Raw genomic sequence first — 18,439 nt, forward strand, 5'->3', positions numbered from 1 at the left:
AAAATGGGTTATACATAATATAAACCAAACAGTTTACAAATAATTTGTAAACATAAAAATACAAAAAATGTCTTTTTCTATGCTAAGAAAACTTAATTTACTTTTAAATTGGGCGGTCGATTTAATTAGTTTTTGTTATATAAAAGAATTTCATTTTTTTGAGATCTTGAAGAAAATTTAGTGAAACATTTCTTGGCGGTTGAATTATTTTTATTAAGGTTAATGGTGTTTTAAGTTAAGGAATTTTAAAGTAGTGAAATCGCAAAAAAAATGAATTCATCACTTGACGAGGACCATGCAGGTAATAAAAACAGCATTTCATTCTCAGATGAAAAAAGGAAAGTTCGCGTTTTGAAAAAAAAATCGGTCGTAAAACCTGAAAGTTATAACAGTGGGGAAGCACAAACATCGTTGACACCGAACATCAGTTCGCCAGATTACGCTATGACTGCCTCCCAAGATTGCGAATCCTATCAAAATTCGCTTGTAAATAACATGGCTGTCCTTTTAGAGCAGGTTCTCCCAAATGATTGGTCAACATTGGAACGAATGTCTAAGAGTGAACTTTTTCAGTGGGTGGTGGGGAAGAGAAATGAATTGTTGGATCTTGTGAGAAATAGCTCTGCTTTTATTAGAAATCCTGAATCAAAAAGTTGTTTCAATAACGATTTCAAATGTGTTGGCAAAGAAGATGTAAATATCAGTAAAGTCAGGTTAAGAGCCAAAAATTCCATGTTTCATTCAAATTTTTCATCTATATTCCAAGATTTGCCAGTAAACTGGAGTAGAGTCAATGACAATGGGAACATTGAAACATTGATGAAAGAGTTGAACGAAGTCAAAGGGGAATTGTTGAAAGCTAATGAATTGGTTAATTTATTAACTGAACAGATCAAATTAAGCACTGGTCAAACTCAACAAGTAGATGAAACAGATTCTGCTACTAAAACTAAATCAAAAAGGGATTTCAATCCTCTACTCATTGTAAAGTTAGTGAATGAAATTAAATATTTGAAGAAAAAATTAGCAGAGTCACATCAGGCCAGGCAGTCATCTAGTAATAATGATTCTGCCATTTGTTCATCTTATCCTGATTCTAAAGCATCTACCAATCAGATAAATGATTTTAAGGCATCAACCAATCAAATGACTTATTCTAAAACATCATCCAATCAGATGACTGATTCCTCTTCAATCAAAAACCCATGGAAGTTGAGTGACTATCACGAAGGATTATGTCTCAGTGACATAAGCACATTTGATGGGCACAACAATTCAGGAAGAACAAGTGATGACCTCAGGAGGGGTTATGAAGTTCATAATCAGAGTTTGAGTTCATCAATCAAAGTAAATTTCACATCTCACCATGAACAATCATTCAGAGATTTGGACTCAGAGTTCAATAGACTTTCTCTGGTTCCCAATATGGATTCAACCAGGTTAGATTTTTCAAATGAAAACCTTGAAGTGTCGAGAAAGATATCAGGAGACAGTCGACTGTTAGCCGATATGTTGGCGGTCAGTGAGAACAATTGTCGTCTGATGAGGGATCGTTTGAAAGAAATTGTTGTGTTTCTGAAAAAACTTCTTGACAATCCCGACATTTCTTCTCTGTTGGGTCTCAGTGGAGATGTCTCAAAGATGCCTCAGTGTCTCGGTGAGACAGCCAGTCTTCTAGAGGATGTGTCAGTCTGGATTGAAGGTAGGTAGCTTGGTCCCGTTTATTAGTTATTGCAACTTTTTAGTTTAAATGATTTAAACTTTTAAAAATATTTTTTCAATTTTCAGAGGGACAAGATGTATTAAATCAAACTGGCTGCGGTGAAGAAGGAATAAACACATCGCTGAACAGACTGTCAATCATTGGTCGTCCATCACTCATTGGTCAATCTTCATTGTTGGCTGTTGTCAAAGAACATGTTGATGAAAAAGATGAATGTTCTTCTGGTAACAGTGGTAGCATCGTTGCACTTGAAAGTCACAAACTGCAACAAAAACAATACGACAGTGAGAGCGGTACTTTGTTGAAACAGTACCAGTCAGAAATATCTGAACTAAAAGAGCAGATTTCAACAATGAGTAGAGAGAAACTTGAACTCATTAAACAGTGCAAGCAACTTGAAGTTGAAATTTCAATTGCAGAGCAGTACCGAATTGAGATTGATGAATTGAGAGGAAGCGTTTCCTCACTGAAGTGCCACATTGCTAATATCACTGAGATGAATGATAGACTCAACATTGAATCCTCAAATGTTAAACAGTATCAGTCCGAAATTGCATTGCTAAAGGAAAAAATTTCATCTTTGAATATTCATACAGCTGAAGTTACAGAAAGGTATGAGCATATTAATATGGAGGCTCTTGCTAATCGGAAATCAGCTGAAACCCTTGCCAACAATCTCATTTGTTGTCAACAGCAGGCAGATGAGTTCAAAGCAGAATTGGATTCTTTAAAAAAGCAACATGAATCTCTACTGCAGCTGAAAGTTCAAGTTGGAAAAGAAAAAAATGAACTTTTAGAAGCTCGAAAATCTGACAGCACACTTGAAAATGAACAAGTTTCTAAGTTAAAATCTGACGTTGCAGGTTGTTATAACAAGCAAACTCTGGTGGAAACTTCTGTTAATCAGAAATCAACTGAAACTCTTTCTGATATACTGTATCAAGAAAAAATAAATGAAGTTGAAGCACGATTAAATTGTTTAAAAAAAGAACATGAGTCAATGCTACTTGTGAAAATGAAACTTGAAAAGGAGAAGAATGAACTTATAGAAAGCAGAAAAACTGAGAATGCCTTAAAAAATGAACAGTTCTTAAAATTGAAATCTCTGATACTTGAGTTGAGCTCGAAACTGCAACAAAACGATGATGAAAAAGAAAATTGTTTCCAACAGATCCAGCAGCTGACAAATGAGAATACAGAATTGAAGGGTAAGTTGAAAACAGCGGAAGGTACTGTTGAAGAACTTGAAAATGAAAAGTCATCCCTTCAAGAAAAGTTGAAAATGACTGAGTGTGCCACTGAAGAACTTAAAAATGAAAAGACTTTAATACAAGAGAATCTCAAAATAATGGAAACCAACACTGAACAACTGGAAGTGGAAAGGAATTCTCTAAAGGAAAAATTAGAAATGATGGGTAGCTGCACTGAAGTCTTGAAGAAGGAAGAGGTATTGTTGCACGATAAGTTGAGAACAGCGGAGAGCATCATCAAAGAACTTCAAAATGAAAACAGTTACCTTCATGGACAGTTGAAAAATACTGAAATCAGCTTGGAAGACGTGAAAACAGAAGAAAATTTTCTCAAAGAGAAGCTGAAAATGACGGAGAGCACAATTGAACAACTGAAAAAAGAGAAAATTGAATTAGAGGAGAGGTTGAAAGCTATGGATAGCACCATTGAAAAACTGAAAAAAGAGAAAAGTTCTCTACAAGATAAGTTGAAGGCATCGGCATCCTTAGGAAAAACAAGCAAACATTCAAAGGCTGCTAAGGCCATCAAGGGTATAAGCCAATCTGAAGTCATTGAACAAAGTAATGTGAAATTTTTTACAACCGTTTCAGTCATTTTGTTTTTCTATCTTCGTGTTGTATTTTCTTTTATTGTCGGTTATATAAAACTATGTTTATCTACCATACTATTAAACAAATTTTACAGTTAATAAGACGAGAAGTGTGTTGGCCGAGACAACCATGAACCTTAACCTGGCACAACAAATCAAAGAGAAAAAATAGTGACCACGTTGTTAGATAGCAACTAGTACCGACTTAATATTTTTTTCATGACATATCAAATTTTTCCACTTGAACAACTGGACTGTATGTAAAGAACTTCTGAAATAAAATATTTAAATCTCTGTGTAGAAATCTGTGTAGAAGTTTCTTTTGGCTAATCTATTCCATTAGTATTATCTTTATTGCAGACTTTTGTCAAACCGTATTTTGATTTTAAATAATATTTTCCTGTTGATAACCCGTAATACGCAAAAACTAAAAAATAATTATTTTATGACATATACTATTTTTGTGGTAGTTTCGTTCGAAAAGCTGATGAACTGCCGGATAATGTGATGCATGAACTGTTTGATAGGATGTCAAAACGGTAACATCAGTGTAGTTTTCGATGTTGTACAGTACTGTTATTATCACCCTTACATTTGATTAAATTTATTCAAGAAAAGAAAGACGTTTTTTGGTTAACCATCTTGTATTTTATTTATTTATTACCTATCTACTGCGCATAAACGCGTAACAAAATTTCAGAGCGATTCCATCATCTTATGAAAAGCAAAAGTACTAAATTTTGTAACATTAACCATCGGTATCTAATATAGAAAACAAACCTAGAACGAATAGAGAGTCCACCCACGACACGTCTACCATCATTAATTTCGAATGTTTGTGCAAGGAAACTAAAAATTTATAATGATAAAATTTCTAAATTACTCCTTTGTCTGCAAGTTTCAATTTATCTACTCAGTCATAGCCATTCACTCTCCATACATTTTGTATTCAATTGTTTATTCTCAACCATTCACTCGAAATCAGAAACATTTTTTAATTTGAAAACAAAATGAAAATGAGGCAGAGCCAAACGACTAAAAATGCTTAGATATGAAAACAATACAACAGAAAGAAACATGCGCTTAATGTATGTGTGTGTATGTATGTATGTGTGTGTACGTATGTATATGTGTGTGTGTAAACAAACCACTGATACACACTGACATAAAAAATACGCATTGAAAAACACCTTGAATAAACCGTTTGCATTTAAATAGAAGACTCAAATCAATGAAAGTGTCAATGAAAAAACGAACTACCTACAAAACAGAAACTTTAAAAAAAAAATAAATTACTTTAATAATAATTAATTCTACATAGTATTTGACCCATTTTTCTGACTAACAAGACATCACGACGTACATAAAATAATTAGTTATGAGGCGGTTTGTTATCAAAATTCATCGGGAGGTAATCTGAAAAGGTGAGGGTTGTCGTCGACGTGGTCATTGTGGCTGTCGGGACTAAGGACAACGCCGATGATAGCGGCGATGCAGACGACGGAGGTGAGTTTGTGGAGGATGAACTAGTTCGAGTTGTGGACGTAAATGTCGTCGTCGTCGTAGCTGAGGTGGTTGCTGTCGTCGTAATCTTCATTTCGAGATAATTCGGGCAGGCAGGCAACGGTGATATAAATACTTCACTATTTGTCGAGTTTCTATCGCTACTGCTCATACTGCTGACTGCTACGCGGGTCGGTGCGGCTGTCGTCGATTTGAATCGAGAGGAGGTTTTGAATGACATACGTTCGTACACTTCCTCTTCTTTTTCATCCGGTGCCAACGACATATTTATGTACATGTCATCCGAATCTGGATTGAACTCCGATTGAAATAGATGAGCGTTCATAGGGAGGTAGGATGGACCTTCGTCCAAACTGCTGCTGGGCAACGTTCTTCTCCCTTTCGACATAATGTTCCTGGCGTACCCCTTGCAACTTGATTTTGTACTTTCTGTATAGGTTCTGATTCGCGAGAGTTGACTGGCCGGTTGAGAACTTGGCGCGGTGGATAAGCGAGGTCTGAAATCGTCAGGATGTTGTTTGCTACTTTCTTCTATAATTCGAATAGTTTCAAAATGTTCTTTGATCTTCTGCTCCTTGGGATCTAGTATAGGTTTCTTGCCAGTGGCACGTTGTTTCTTTCCCCCCAAGAGACTTTTCGTCGATGTGGACGTTGAATCGAATGTCAGGTCAGCGTAAGGATCGAAGTTGGGGATGGAAGAGTAATTGGATTGACTGCACTTGTTACAATACCACGTGTACTTTGGAGGTTTTGTTGACTTGGCTGAAATCAAATTAAGTATACATTAAAATACAATTTTAGGAATCTTCATTATTTCAATAATAAATAAAAAACAAGCCCGAACATATTACCTACATATTGAAAAAGAACCTTCCTGTGAAACTAATTATATGATATGCCATGCACCGTCTATACATTCCAAAGCTTAATATTATAAAAACTCGAAGCATGCGACCATTGTAACTTGAAATATAATGAAAAAGTAACCTTTTGCACCTCTGCCAGCCCCATCGTCACCACCGACTGCAGCACCACTCCCGCCACAAAAAGCATCAGCCGCAGAGGCCGCAATATCTCCAGACTTCTCACTTTCATTTTTCAGATGAGGCGCGCTTGACGACTTGTCCTCCTCTTTCAGACCTGACTTCATCTCTCTGTACTGGTTTTGACTTCCGAATGATGTAGTCCTAAAGTAGCCAGGATCATACGAGTTGGGTTGGATGGAAGCGTCAGGGTCCATGGGCATGTAGCTGCCGTCATAATCGCCCCCGTGGTGTGGACCTGATGTGGACAGTTACGTAATAGTGTATAGTTCAAATTCTCATGAAGCAAATGAAAAAAAGAAAATGATTGCAATGTGATGGTAAAGGAAAATATATGAGGAAATAAAAAGCCAAAAAGAACATTATTAATAGAAGTCGTAACGTCGGTCTCTGGCTTAAATGTTATAGTTCTGATTGATACACACATAACACAACACACACAACCCAGTAAGTTTGAGTCTACAGACGAATGCTTTGAATTGTTTACATAAAATACATATGAATGTGCTTGTTCGAAAGTAAGGAGCAGGCAATAGGCATGTACGCAAACACAACAAACACAAACTAAACAGGTGTTGTTTTGGCTTGCGCTTAAACAACATCTCACCAATAGATTGCGCCTGGCTTATTTGTAAAATGTTACCGTAAAACTTGTAGGTTATTAATAGATTGTTTATTTGTTTGCTGTTTACTTACAGTGATAATTTTCATTCTTCAGAAATAACCTTTGAGTGTTTGTTCAATTAAGTTTTACGCAGGCAGGCAGGCTCGAGTACATGTATGTTTATGTTTGCTTACAACTGACTATTCACCACGCTGTAACATTAATATTAATTAAAATTGACATTAATTAATTGCCCTTGAAAAATTTTATTTATCTGTGTACTGCTGAGAGCCCGTGTGCATATATGAGTAGGAGTACGTGTGTGTGTATATGTGCGTGCGTGTGTGTGTATATGTGCGTGCTTCTCGGTTAACAAACAATATAGGTTATATATATATATATACACGTTACACACACACACACACACACACACACATATAATGTTCAAGAAGCGATTGAATCAGCATCTGTTCGAACAGGCCTTTGGTGGCCGTGCTGACATTTGATTATCCTGGCGCCTCTGACGCTATGCATAGGGCGCTGTAAAAATTATGTTATTATTACTATTATTTATTATTAGTATTATTTATTATTATTATTATGTGTTATGCTACTTATAAATGCCATACGTAGATGTGAATGACTTTTTTCTACTAAATTGTAAGAGACAGCTGGTTGTATGGTCGGCAAGTAATTTTTCCTCAATGACACCAAAGAACATTTAGAAAAAAATCTTGTTTCCAAACATACTGGGCCTATAAGAGGCCTCACGAATAACCATTGGTTATTATTATTATTATTAATACTATCATTGTTGTTGTTACTGTTGTTATTTTTATTGTTATTATTACACATAACATCAATTAATCATACAAGTTGTCTCTATAAATAGTCTGCAATTAGCGAGTTATGAATGGAGGGGTGGATGTTGAATATGTATTGTGCATTGTGCACTGTGCATGCACACAACAAATAAACAAACGTGAAAGTATAGTAATTATTTGTATGCAGGATACAATTATGAAGATAAGTAAATAATTTATGTATAAAAAGCATCATGTATGTGGGTGTGAGAGAGAGAGAGAAAGAGAGAGAAAGAGAGAGAAAGAGAGAGAGAGAGAGAGAGAGAGTAAATGTTATCATAAAAAATATAAATTAAAAAAAATGGAAAAAAGTTGAAAATCTGTAACAACATGTGTGTACATGCATGCATATGTATAGATTTAGCAAAAATTATCCATAAAATTAAAAAACTACTCAAGAATATCAACAACTGTAATGAAAATAACAACAACAACAAACAACAACAACAAACAGCAACAACAACAATATAAATAGCAACAGAGAAGGATAAAAATACTAATAAGATATGCTAACACAGCCTGAAGTAAGTGAATGTGGTGGCCTGACTGCCTGCAGATGATAGTGACGACCTCGAACTATCCCTCGTGTTTCCTGTTTACAAATTAATCAATCATCACCTTCAACTTCATCCTCATAATCGTCGTCGCCACCAACAGATCATCATTCACTCACTCACATTCACTCACCATATTAAGTTTTCTCTTAATAAAATTCCACACTTCGCCAAGCCACGCAATCGCTCACGTGCAGTTCTCACTCGCTCGCACATTTACCCACTAACTCATTTGTACATGAGGCAAAATTTTAAGAAGTACACCGAACAGTCTGCTTTTGAAGATTTCGTCTCACACATTCACTTACACAAACAATCAAACAATTACTCATTCATCCATTCATTCACTCATCCATTCATTCATTCATTCATTCATTCATCCACTCACTCATTCACTGACCATCAGCAGCAGAACCAGGGGCCAACACTTTTGGAGGCGTTCCTGAACTGCTGGTTTTTGACGATTTGGCCTCTTTTTCTAAAAGCGGAAATTATTTATAATTACTAGTCAAATAAATATTAATAATTAACGATAATTATTTCAATCGAAACGACAAACATCAATTTAATTTATTTTTAAATAGATACGAAAGTAAATATAAAATCTTTTGTCATTCATTTGAAAAGACAGAAATTAACAGAGCATATTCGTGAAAATACACAGACACATCACCCACACACACGCGCGTGCACACACACAAAAATCAACCCCATCCACACGCAAACACACACAAAAATCAACCCCAGCCACACACAAACAAACACAAATCAACCCCATCCAAACAAAAACACACATACTCAAACACACACACTCAAACACACACACACATATATATAGTTGATCCTCCCGTTAATATAGTACAAACAACAGATTCTCTTGACGTTAAGTTGCCTAAAATAAGTTGCGCCTAAACCAATTTGGGAGCTGACCCTAATCTACATAGTACGAAATTTATGAATTCATGTGAATTCACCATTAAATATGTCGGCAAGATACTTAGGTTTAGATTTTTAAGACGCTCATCGGCTTTTATTTTAGTTGAACTTTCAAGAAATGATGATACTTTAGCGAAAAAAAACTGATCATGCGTTATGGTTTTTGCTTGATTATTTCAATCCATTAATTAATCCGCTAATCAACCAATTAACCAATTAACCAACCAACTAACCGACCAACCAACCAACCGACCAATCAATCAATCAATCAATCAATCAATCAATCAATCAATCAATCAATCAATCAACCAATCAATCAATCAATCAAACAAACAAACAAACAAACAAACAATTAGTTATGTTTGTTTGAATAAATCAGGAGAGAACAATGCGTACCTTTCTTGGCTTTGGACTGACTGGAATGAAAAATAAAATCACAAAACAACAGTTATAATATTATGTATCACCTATATTAGTACATCTCTTCAAAACTCTTCAATATCTAATTCATCTATTTCCTTCGTCATTCTTTAGCTCCATCACTCACTCACTCACTAATACACCCTCCAACTCACTCTCTTTCTCACTCACTCACTCACTCAACAGCTTTTTCATAGCACATCCATTTTAAATAAGCAACTCTATAGTACTTCATTCAACTGTTTAATCAACTAGTCAATTAATCAATCAATCAACCAACCAACCAATCGTAATTAATCAACTAACTAACCAATAACAAACAATCAACTACCCAGTCAATCACAATCAAACAACCGACCAACCAATCACAATCAATCAATCACAAACAATCAACCAATCAATCACAATCAGTCAACAAACCAGCCAATTACAATTAATCAACCAATCACAACCAACCAATCACAACCAAACAACCAAGAACCAATCAACTTACTGAAACCTTTGGAGAAATTGAATCACTGGGGCAGTGAATGCTGGACGACGTCTGAATGGACGAACGAACAAACGAAATGAATAAATGAATAAAATAATTAATGAAAGGTCGAAGAAAAAAAATAATATAATAATAATAATAACAATAATGTCATTTTATATAGGGCCATGGCAAGCGACTGGGGCGCATTATTATTATTACAACAAATACACAGTGCATGCAAACACACGTGAATCAATACATCACACACTTTTGCATGTGATGGGCGGGAATTTCTTTGCATTCGAACGTGGACACCGCGTAAACAATGCCAGGACCCTTAACCACTACACCATCGCTCCGACCGACTAAACTGAATAAACGAGTGTAATTAAAACAAAATGAAATCTCTTTTTTAAATAACAAAACGAAAAAAAATAGATGATACATACATGCAATCATTCATCTGCCAATCTATCATCATATCATCGGCAACTTTTTTCCACCAGTGACGTTAGTGTTCATTCATTCATTTGTTTATTCATTCATTCGTTCGTTCTTCCATTTGATTATTTTGTTCATTCATTCGTTCGTTCGTTCGTTTGTTCATTCAATCTTTTAATCATTTGCTTATTCATTCGCCCATTCTTTTTCACATTCGATCATATTCAGCCCCACCTTTTGTTTATACATTGCATTCATATTTCATTTTCATCCATTCCTACACATATTCCTTCCTTTCTTCCTTCCTTCATTCATTCATTCCTTTATTCAATTCTTCATCCATTCATCCATCCATTATTCCAAAACTAACTGTGTTGGCTTAGAGATCATTGCACTGTTTTTGAATGGAAATTTAACATCATTTAAACCCCTCTCAAGTTATAATGTCATAATAATATATAAAAATATATTATAAAATAACAAAAAATAAAAATAATGTTTTTAATTCATCCTCAACTAACTCATCCCATCAGTCAATCAAACTGCCAATCATTTTTTTTTCCTAGCCCCATTCAACGAAACATCATCCCAACTTTCCTATTGTACATGTTCATAATTTTATCAAACATCTTACAGAGAATAAATTCTATTGAAAAGTTCAACGCCTAAACGTTTGCATATTTGTCTAGTTATCCCCAAATTATTTTTTTTTATCTGAAATGACTTGACTCAGACATTTGTAGCTATAATTACTACTGCTATTACTTTTTTTAAATATGTTAACTGATTTAGCAGACTTTGCTTTTTTTCTTGAGTCTGATTTTATGAACGGTTTTAAGAAAAAAAAAACTAGTTAGATAATAAAATTGGGTTATTGATCAATTTATAAAAAATAAATAAATATACAGGTCAGTCAGTCAATTAATTAATTAATTAATTAACCAACTAATCATTCAATCAATTAATCATTTTCAATCAGCCAGTTTCTAACAACACATACGTAAATCAAATAATTATAAATAAGTATAATAATAACCAGGGATGCACCGAATTCAGGTTTTTCAAATCCGGCCGGGGCCGGACTTGGCCGGATTTAAAATTCAAAAACCGGCCGGGGCCGGAGCCGGATTTTAGTTACGATTTTACATAAGTTAGAAAAAATACTCACATTTACGATTATCTACATGTTGAACATGTTATTTAATTCAAATATATGAATAAGTTGTGTGATACGCCAAATTCTGTACACAAAGATCAGCTTATAATTTATGCATATTTGCATAACCCAAGTTAAAGCACAAAGAAAATTGTCCAGCTCACCGCACAATTAGTGATGTTGTAATTATGTGTCATGTATACCTAGCCTAACCTTTCTTAAATTATGTGCTTATGTATATTTCTCTCTCTCTCTCTCTCTCTCTCTCTCTCTCTCTCTCTCTCTCTATATATATATATATATATATTATGTAGCTATATGATCCGTCATATGCAATTATCAATATATAGTATATATACGTGCACAAGTTCTTTTACACAAAGATCAGCTTATAATTTATGCATAACCCATGTTATAGCATAAAGAAAATTGTCCAGATTACCTCACAATTGGTGATGTTGTTATTATGTGTCATGTATGCCTTTAGCTTAGCCTTTAGCCTTTAGCTTAGCCTTTAACTTATTGACATAAAATTAATTGAATTCAATAAAATTTTTTTTTCTATTTATAACATTTTTAAAAGTTGATAGACGCTTAAATCGGGCCCTAAATCCGGCCACCAAATCCGGCCGGGGCCGGATTCGACCGGATTTGAAAAAAAAGCCGGATTTTGGCCGGAGCCGGGGCCGAACTTCGGTGCATCCCTAATAATAACAATAATATAATTAATGATAATAAAAATATATATATGACAAACGAATAATAATAAACGAAAGAGAGCTGACTTGTAAACTATGGTGTGCATATTTTTGGCAATCTGTATGTCCTCCACGAGAAACCAGAGGGCCCCCTCACCCAGGGCAGACCCCGACCCGATGATCATGATGAAGTACTTGTGCGAGTCACCGATCTTCTTTATCTCACTCAACTGTCGTCGTGTTAGTGTCGGTGTCGTTGGAAAAAATGAATAATTTGAAACCAAATTAATCAAAAATAAAAAACGTCTGGATGAATTATTTTGAAGAATAGAATGTCTAAATCTTAATAACAACAAAAAAATTAACAACAATTAAACAAATAGATTTTTCACAAAAAAATCATCACCAGGAAATTAGAAAAAAAAACTCAGACATGATTAAAATAACAACAGCTAGAAAAAAAAACTAACAAACAGACTGTAAAATAACAAACTAAACCAAAAAAAAACCGAAAGATAAAATAACAACTAAAAGTGGATCTCCAGCCAACAACAGCAACAACTAACAGCAAAGGAATAAATTGCGCTGTCCTCCTCCTTATCTGTCATTCTGATAAGGTTGACGAACTTGTTGTTGAGACAGAAGTGGTAGAAACCAGACTTCATCTTTCGACCGCATCCGTAACTCTGTGGCACCAATTTAACCGGCCACACATGCTCTGAAATAATTATAATTATAAATAATTATTCCTAATAATTATAATTGTTATTATTTCCGAGATAATGATATTATTAATTATTATAAAATGTGACTGGTTTGGGTTAGGTTTATGACCCATCTTTATAGAAGGGTCATGAAAAATTGGCTAATGTTAAAAGTTATATAATAACATGTCTCAAGATTCAAAAAGAGATTAAATTTTAACAAAAAATTTAATAAAAAATTTTAAAATACTTGCAGAATTAAATAAATTAATTATAGTTAGTATAAATTTGGACAGCATGACGGTGTAATGGCTAAAGTGCCTGACATTGCTGATGCAGTGATTGGGTTCAAATGCCAAAAGATCCCCGCCAATTACATGCAATATGTGTGAATGATGCAATGATTCACTACACGTTTGCTATTGATACCACAAATGGATACAAAAAACAATACCAAATTCGTTAGTGATTGTTTCCTTCTTAATGCTCCTACTCCTAAGTTGTTGCATCATAAAAAACCATTCTTCTTGCTCGGCTTCTGACGGAAAGCCGATCTTGAAGACATCCTTGTGGGTGTATATGTAGAGGACGTACTTTTTGAAGACATTGATGCCCTGGTTCGTTGCCCCACTTGGGCTCGCGTCGCTGGTGAAGGAGCTGATCTTACTTAGGTCATAGTGGTCCAGGGAGAATTTTCCTGATTTCAAAATTGGCTCTCCTGGTTTTTTTGATAGGGTATTTTAAAGGTTATCATAGGTTTTATAGGATATTTTAAGGTTTTCCACGTGTATAAAAGTGTTTAATTATGAGTTTAATCATCATAAATAACAATTTGCATTGTTTTCAGAACCAGTTATTTTATTTATACCACAAATAAAACAACCACAAATAATACAGATAATAATACAGAGTAAGTAATTAAACCACACACAGGAAATAAAAGGAGATGAGAAATAATAAACATATACTCTCAAGTTATTTAGAAACACGAGTCCAACAATGTTTGTCACTGATGCATGCAGACCTCTCGTAAATAAAGCATCTACAGTACAGATACCCATATTAAGGACCACTTAAAATGTAAACAAAATAAAGAAAGAACTACAAACATAAAGAAAACAACAAACATAAAGACAGACAGACAGAAAGACAAACAGAAAGAAAGACAGATAGACAGACACACCCTTGTTCATGTTGAGGCAGTCCTTAAGGATGATGGATCTTCGTGGTGGAGTCTGATTGGCCAGGAAGGTTCTCTCGTCTGGATAGTATTCCAACCTGGCTCTCGTACTGTCTGTCTCGTCTCGCAACACAAAGTATTTGAACTTTTTTGTCTATTGATAGTTTAAAAAATTGTTTTATTTTTCAGTTTTTTGTTTAATCATCTATTTCTAATATTTAAAACATCTGGTTAATAAATAATTGAACATGTGAATTAGTATGAAGATTAATTAAAAAGATATATATATAAACAAAGCAACAACATATAAAACCATCTGATGGATTTATTAACCAATGCTTTACTAAAAATCGTTGCACTAAAGAATAAATCAAATCAATCACATACACACACACAGGAGCACACAACACAGCTATACACACTACACACACACACCTCACAAGTACACACACATCAAGCATCAAACTAATCAAAAAATTTAGAAATTTTTATGAAAATCACAGAACCTTCAATTTCAACAAATTTCCTTTCATTTTTATATCATCAGTCTTTACTCCGATACTTTTCCTATCAGCTGTCTTCGGTAGAGACATCATCTCAGGTCTGACTAACTCGGCCTAGTCGAAATTAGTACAAGATGGTGGAGAAAAGAGGATGAGGAAGAGAATGATGATGACGGAGAGGATGACGACGATGATGCCTGACTTCTCCAACAAGGATAAGAAACAGTGATGTAAGCTCAATGCACAGCCAGTGAAACTAAAATGGAATTGATGTAGTAGTACATTCAAAAATGAAACTCTTATAATTGTATTATTATTATAATATAATGAAATTATTGCAAAATTATAAAATTATAGACTTATATCTTAGCTCATTTATATGGTGTGTGTGTGTGTGTGTGTGTGTTATATCATAGTTTTGTGTCAAATTAACTAGCCTTTCTTAACAAAATCAATTTTTTAATAAAATTATCAACAGACTAACAATAACAAAGTGATTTAAAATGTTGTTATCAATCTTGATTTAATTAAAGATTCTCATCAAATATAGATAAACCTTGAATGATTGAATGAATGTAGCTTCTTCTTCTTCTTCTTCTTATGACAATGATGATCAGATGATGATGATGATGATGATAAGATTCTTGTCTCTAAAAGTTGTTCCTCATACAATTTTCTAAAGAAATGACCTGTCAATCAATCAATAAATCAATCAATCAATCAATTAACCAAACAATTAACCAATCAATTAACAATTAACCAATCAACCATCCAATCAATCAACCAATTAATCAATAAACCAAATACTTTTCATTAATTTTAGACTTTAGTGAACAAGAAATAAATATGAAGTAAACATGGCAGCAGATTGTTGGGGGGCCCAATTAAATAGAATAAATTTATAAAATAAACTGTTCAACATACCTACATACATACATACATACATGCATACATACATACTTACATATTAGATACATACATACATATATTCATACATACATACAAACAAACAAACATACACATGCAAACAGCACACACATACATGCAGTGCCATATCATGTATGTATGATATGTTTTTTCCAATTAATAACAATAAATAACCTCACACACACAGACACAAAACCATCCAAAATAAATTGCACACGTACTGTGTATTGTGCAAGTATTATGAATGAATGAATGTGCACACATACATTTGAAGCACATACAATCTATCTATAAGAGTTACAATAAATACATTCAGATTTGATTTACTCTACTGTAAAATTTACAGTTTTACACATTATTAATCAAATTAAAAATATAATAAATAAAATAAACAAGTAAAGTACAGTTAACATAAAGTACATATATATATAATAAATAAAATAAACAAGTAAAGTACAGTTAACATAAAGTACATATATCTACACTATACACATACATAAACACATACACACATACATACATAAATACATACATACATACATAACATAGTATACACATACATATACATGTACAATATACACACAGACATACGTGATGCTGATGTCTATCTCCTCAACAATGTTTTCCTCTTCCAGCTAAAAAGCAGTTAGTTAAATGATGAATTAATTACAAGATAATAACTTTTACTAAATATTTCAGTCGAACTTATTAGTTCAAACTCGAGAAAAGTTAAACTTCTTCACGTTTAAACTGTTTAACTTTGAAATCTTAAACAACAAAACAACATATAACACAACGCGATGAAAACCCATTCACGAAACAAACAAACATACAACTGACAAAGGCACGTACTATGCATATATATAACTAAAATGCTGAATGCGCCTATGTAATGTTTTTCGCAATTATCTTGTTTATATATTAGATGTATATATGTCTGTATGTATGTATGTATGTATTATTTGTATATGTATGTATGTTTTGACTTCACAATCATCTTATACTTATAGGAACTATAAAGAGGCCTACATACATTCGTACATACACACATACTTTCATACAAACATACATGCAATACACACATACAATACATACATTCGTACATACATATATGACATACACATTCGAATTTCGCATTTACGTCTAATGGGTCATGGCTAATCACGTTTTGTAAGCTCTATACTGCAAGTATTGAGGAAAATGTAGAACGCATGTAAGTGTGACTCCAACGTAAATGTATGAATGTGATGTGTATGCAGAACATTGGAAAACCTTTTACACATACACTGAAGTGAGTAAACAAGAGTACGCGGTTCGCGCCTATTGGACGGCCAGTCATTCACAAATTCGATTTTTCATCGAATTGTTTTGCTGATTTTAATTAATAAATTATTTCGATCGACGTGTTGCTGTCTGTTCGTTGTTTCTCGCTTACTTCAATTGAAATTGAAAAAATTACAAAATAATTTGACTTAACGGGTAGCATTTGTTTTATTTTTGAGTTATTGGACGATCCGTCCGGTTAATTTTAATTTATTTCGATTCAAAAGATGAAAATTTGTCGTAAACAAGAAAATCTGATTCTTCAGACGTAAACAAACTGTACTGGGTCAAGGTCGAATTAAGCCATATAAATATTCATATTTGTAAACAAACAAGCGTGGCTGACTAGGCGTAGACAAATCTTGAGGCGCTCAATTTATTTGTACTGTTTTGATTTTAGTTTTTTTGAATTGAAATTTCGTTTAATTAAAACTAGGGTGATTATGAAAAGTGTTTCAAAATGTTAATGTTTAATAAAAATTTGATTGGTTTCAGTGAAACGATTTGTTAAAGACACTCGCCATAATTTTTTGACATTCACCTGATGTTTTAAAATATAAAAACCTCAGTGCCATCCATAGGTGCTTTTTAAGTTAAAAATTTACATTTCAACTATTATTTTCAGTTAATTTAGAAACCAAAACTTAAAAATTTGCTTTTCCATTTATTTTATTTTTAACTTCATAGTTCACTCAAACACAATGCTGCAACAGTATATAGTGTAAAAAAGTTGGAAAGCTTATAAGTTCTAACTTTGTTTGATCTTGTTATGTTGCTAACCACATCCAAATGCAGACAACTTATGTCCTAATTTTAGTGACTTCTCTCCCCATATTAGGTGTGAAAGCTAAGTTATCTACATAAGTGAGGATATAAATTACATTACAATGGTATACTTGTAAGTTTATTCCCTTCACTTAATGCTCGGTATGGTTATTTCTTTGAAAATTTTCCATTTCACTCATAGGACCAAATTGAGTTTTTTCGGTTATAAATGACAAATGACACGGTGAAAGTTTATAATTTTGCTCACTTAAATTATAAAAATGAATGAAGTTATTCATCTATTTAGGAAGGAAGAAGGAAGGAAGGAAAGCGCAATTTAGGTTAATGACGTCAGAAGATTTTTTGTGTTGGTATGGAAGGTTGAAGAAAAAGAATGAAAGCTGTTGCTATGAGTCGAGTGTGTTTATTTGTTTATTGCGATGTTAAAATAAAACCTTTTGTCGTCATTGGGGAGTTGTCTTTTAATTGTGATTTGTTTTTGTTGTTGTTTTGTCTTATTAAAATGTTGTTGGGTTTTTGATGTTGTTGTTTTTGTGGTTGGTTGCCGTTGCTGCTTGTCTTCTGAAATTTTCTCTTTTAGGTTATTGTCAAATAAGGTAATTGCTGTTGAGCTAATGCTAAGTTAAGTAATATCGTAAATTGATGTCATTCTTGTGGATGTTAATGTTAAATAATAATACCATACCATAGTAAATAATAATAATTTCTTTGATATCGTAATAAAAGATTAGTTGTTAAA

General features: G+C 33.5%; 3 protein-coding genes across 3 annotated transcripts; 1 reads left to right on the forward strand and 2 right to left on the reverse strand.

The window, feature by feature from the left end:
• Positions 1 to 270: 270 nt before the first annotated feature.
• Positions 271 to 3,735, forward strand: HELRODRAFT_171840 (hypothetical protein; the record flags this gene model as incomplete). The annotated part of the gene is made up of 3 exons (XM_009018524.1): positions 271 to 1,702; positions 1,789 to 2,007; positions 3,659 to 3,735. 3 exons carry the CDS (start codon positions 271 to 273, stop codon positions 3,733 to 3,735), a joined length of 1,728 nt encoding a protein of 575 aa, XP_009016772.1.
• A 1,200-nt stretch (positions 3,736 to 4,935) lies between these two features.
• Positions 4,936 to 10,813, reverse strand: HELRODRAFT_171841 (hypothetical protein; the record flags this gene model as incomplete). The annotated part of the gene is made up of 6 exons (XM_009018525.1): positions 4,936 to 5,849; positions 6,075 to 6,368; positions 8,552 to 8,629; positions 9,484 to 9,503; positions 10,251 to 10,352; positions 10,794 to 10,813. 6 exons carry the CDS (start codon positions 10,811 to 10,813, stop codon positions 4,936 to 4,938), a joined length of 1,428 nt encoding a protein of 475 aa, XP_009016773.1.
• A 1,331-nt stretch (positions 10,814 to 12,144) lies between these two features.
• On the reverse strand, positions 12,145 to 15,718 carry HELRODRAFT_171842 (hypothetical protein; the record flags this gene model as incomplete). The annotated part of the gene is made up of 7 exons (XM_009018526.1): positions 12,145 to 12,283; positions 12,365 to 12,507; positions 12,844 to 12,995; positions 13,436 to 13,699; positions 14,165 to 14,315; positions 14,668 to 14,778; positions 15,707 to 15,718. 7 exons carry the CDS (start codon positions 15,716 to 15,718, stop codon positions 12,145 to 12,147), a joined length of 972 nt encoding a protein of 323 aa, XP_009016774.1.
• Positions 15,719 to 18,439: the final 2,721 nt, after the last annotated feature.

Source organism: Helobdella robusta (genome assembly GCF_000326865.2).
Source record: "Helobdella robusta unplaced genomic scaffold HELROscaffold_22, whole genome shotgun sequence".
In the NCBI taxonomy this organism is placed as follows: Eukaryota; Metazoa; Annelida; class Clitellata; order Rhynchobdellida; family Glossiphoniidae; genus Helobdella; species Helobdella robusta.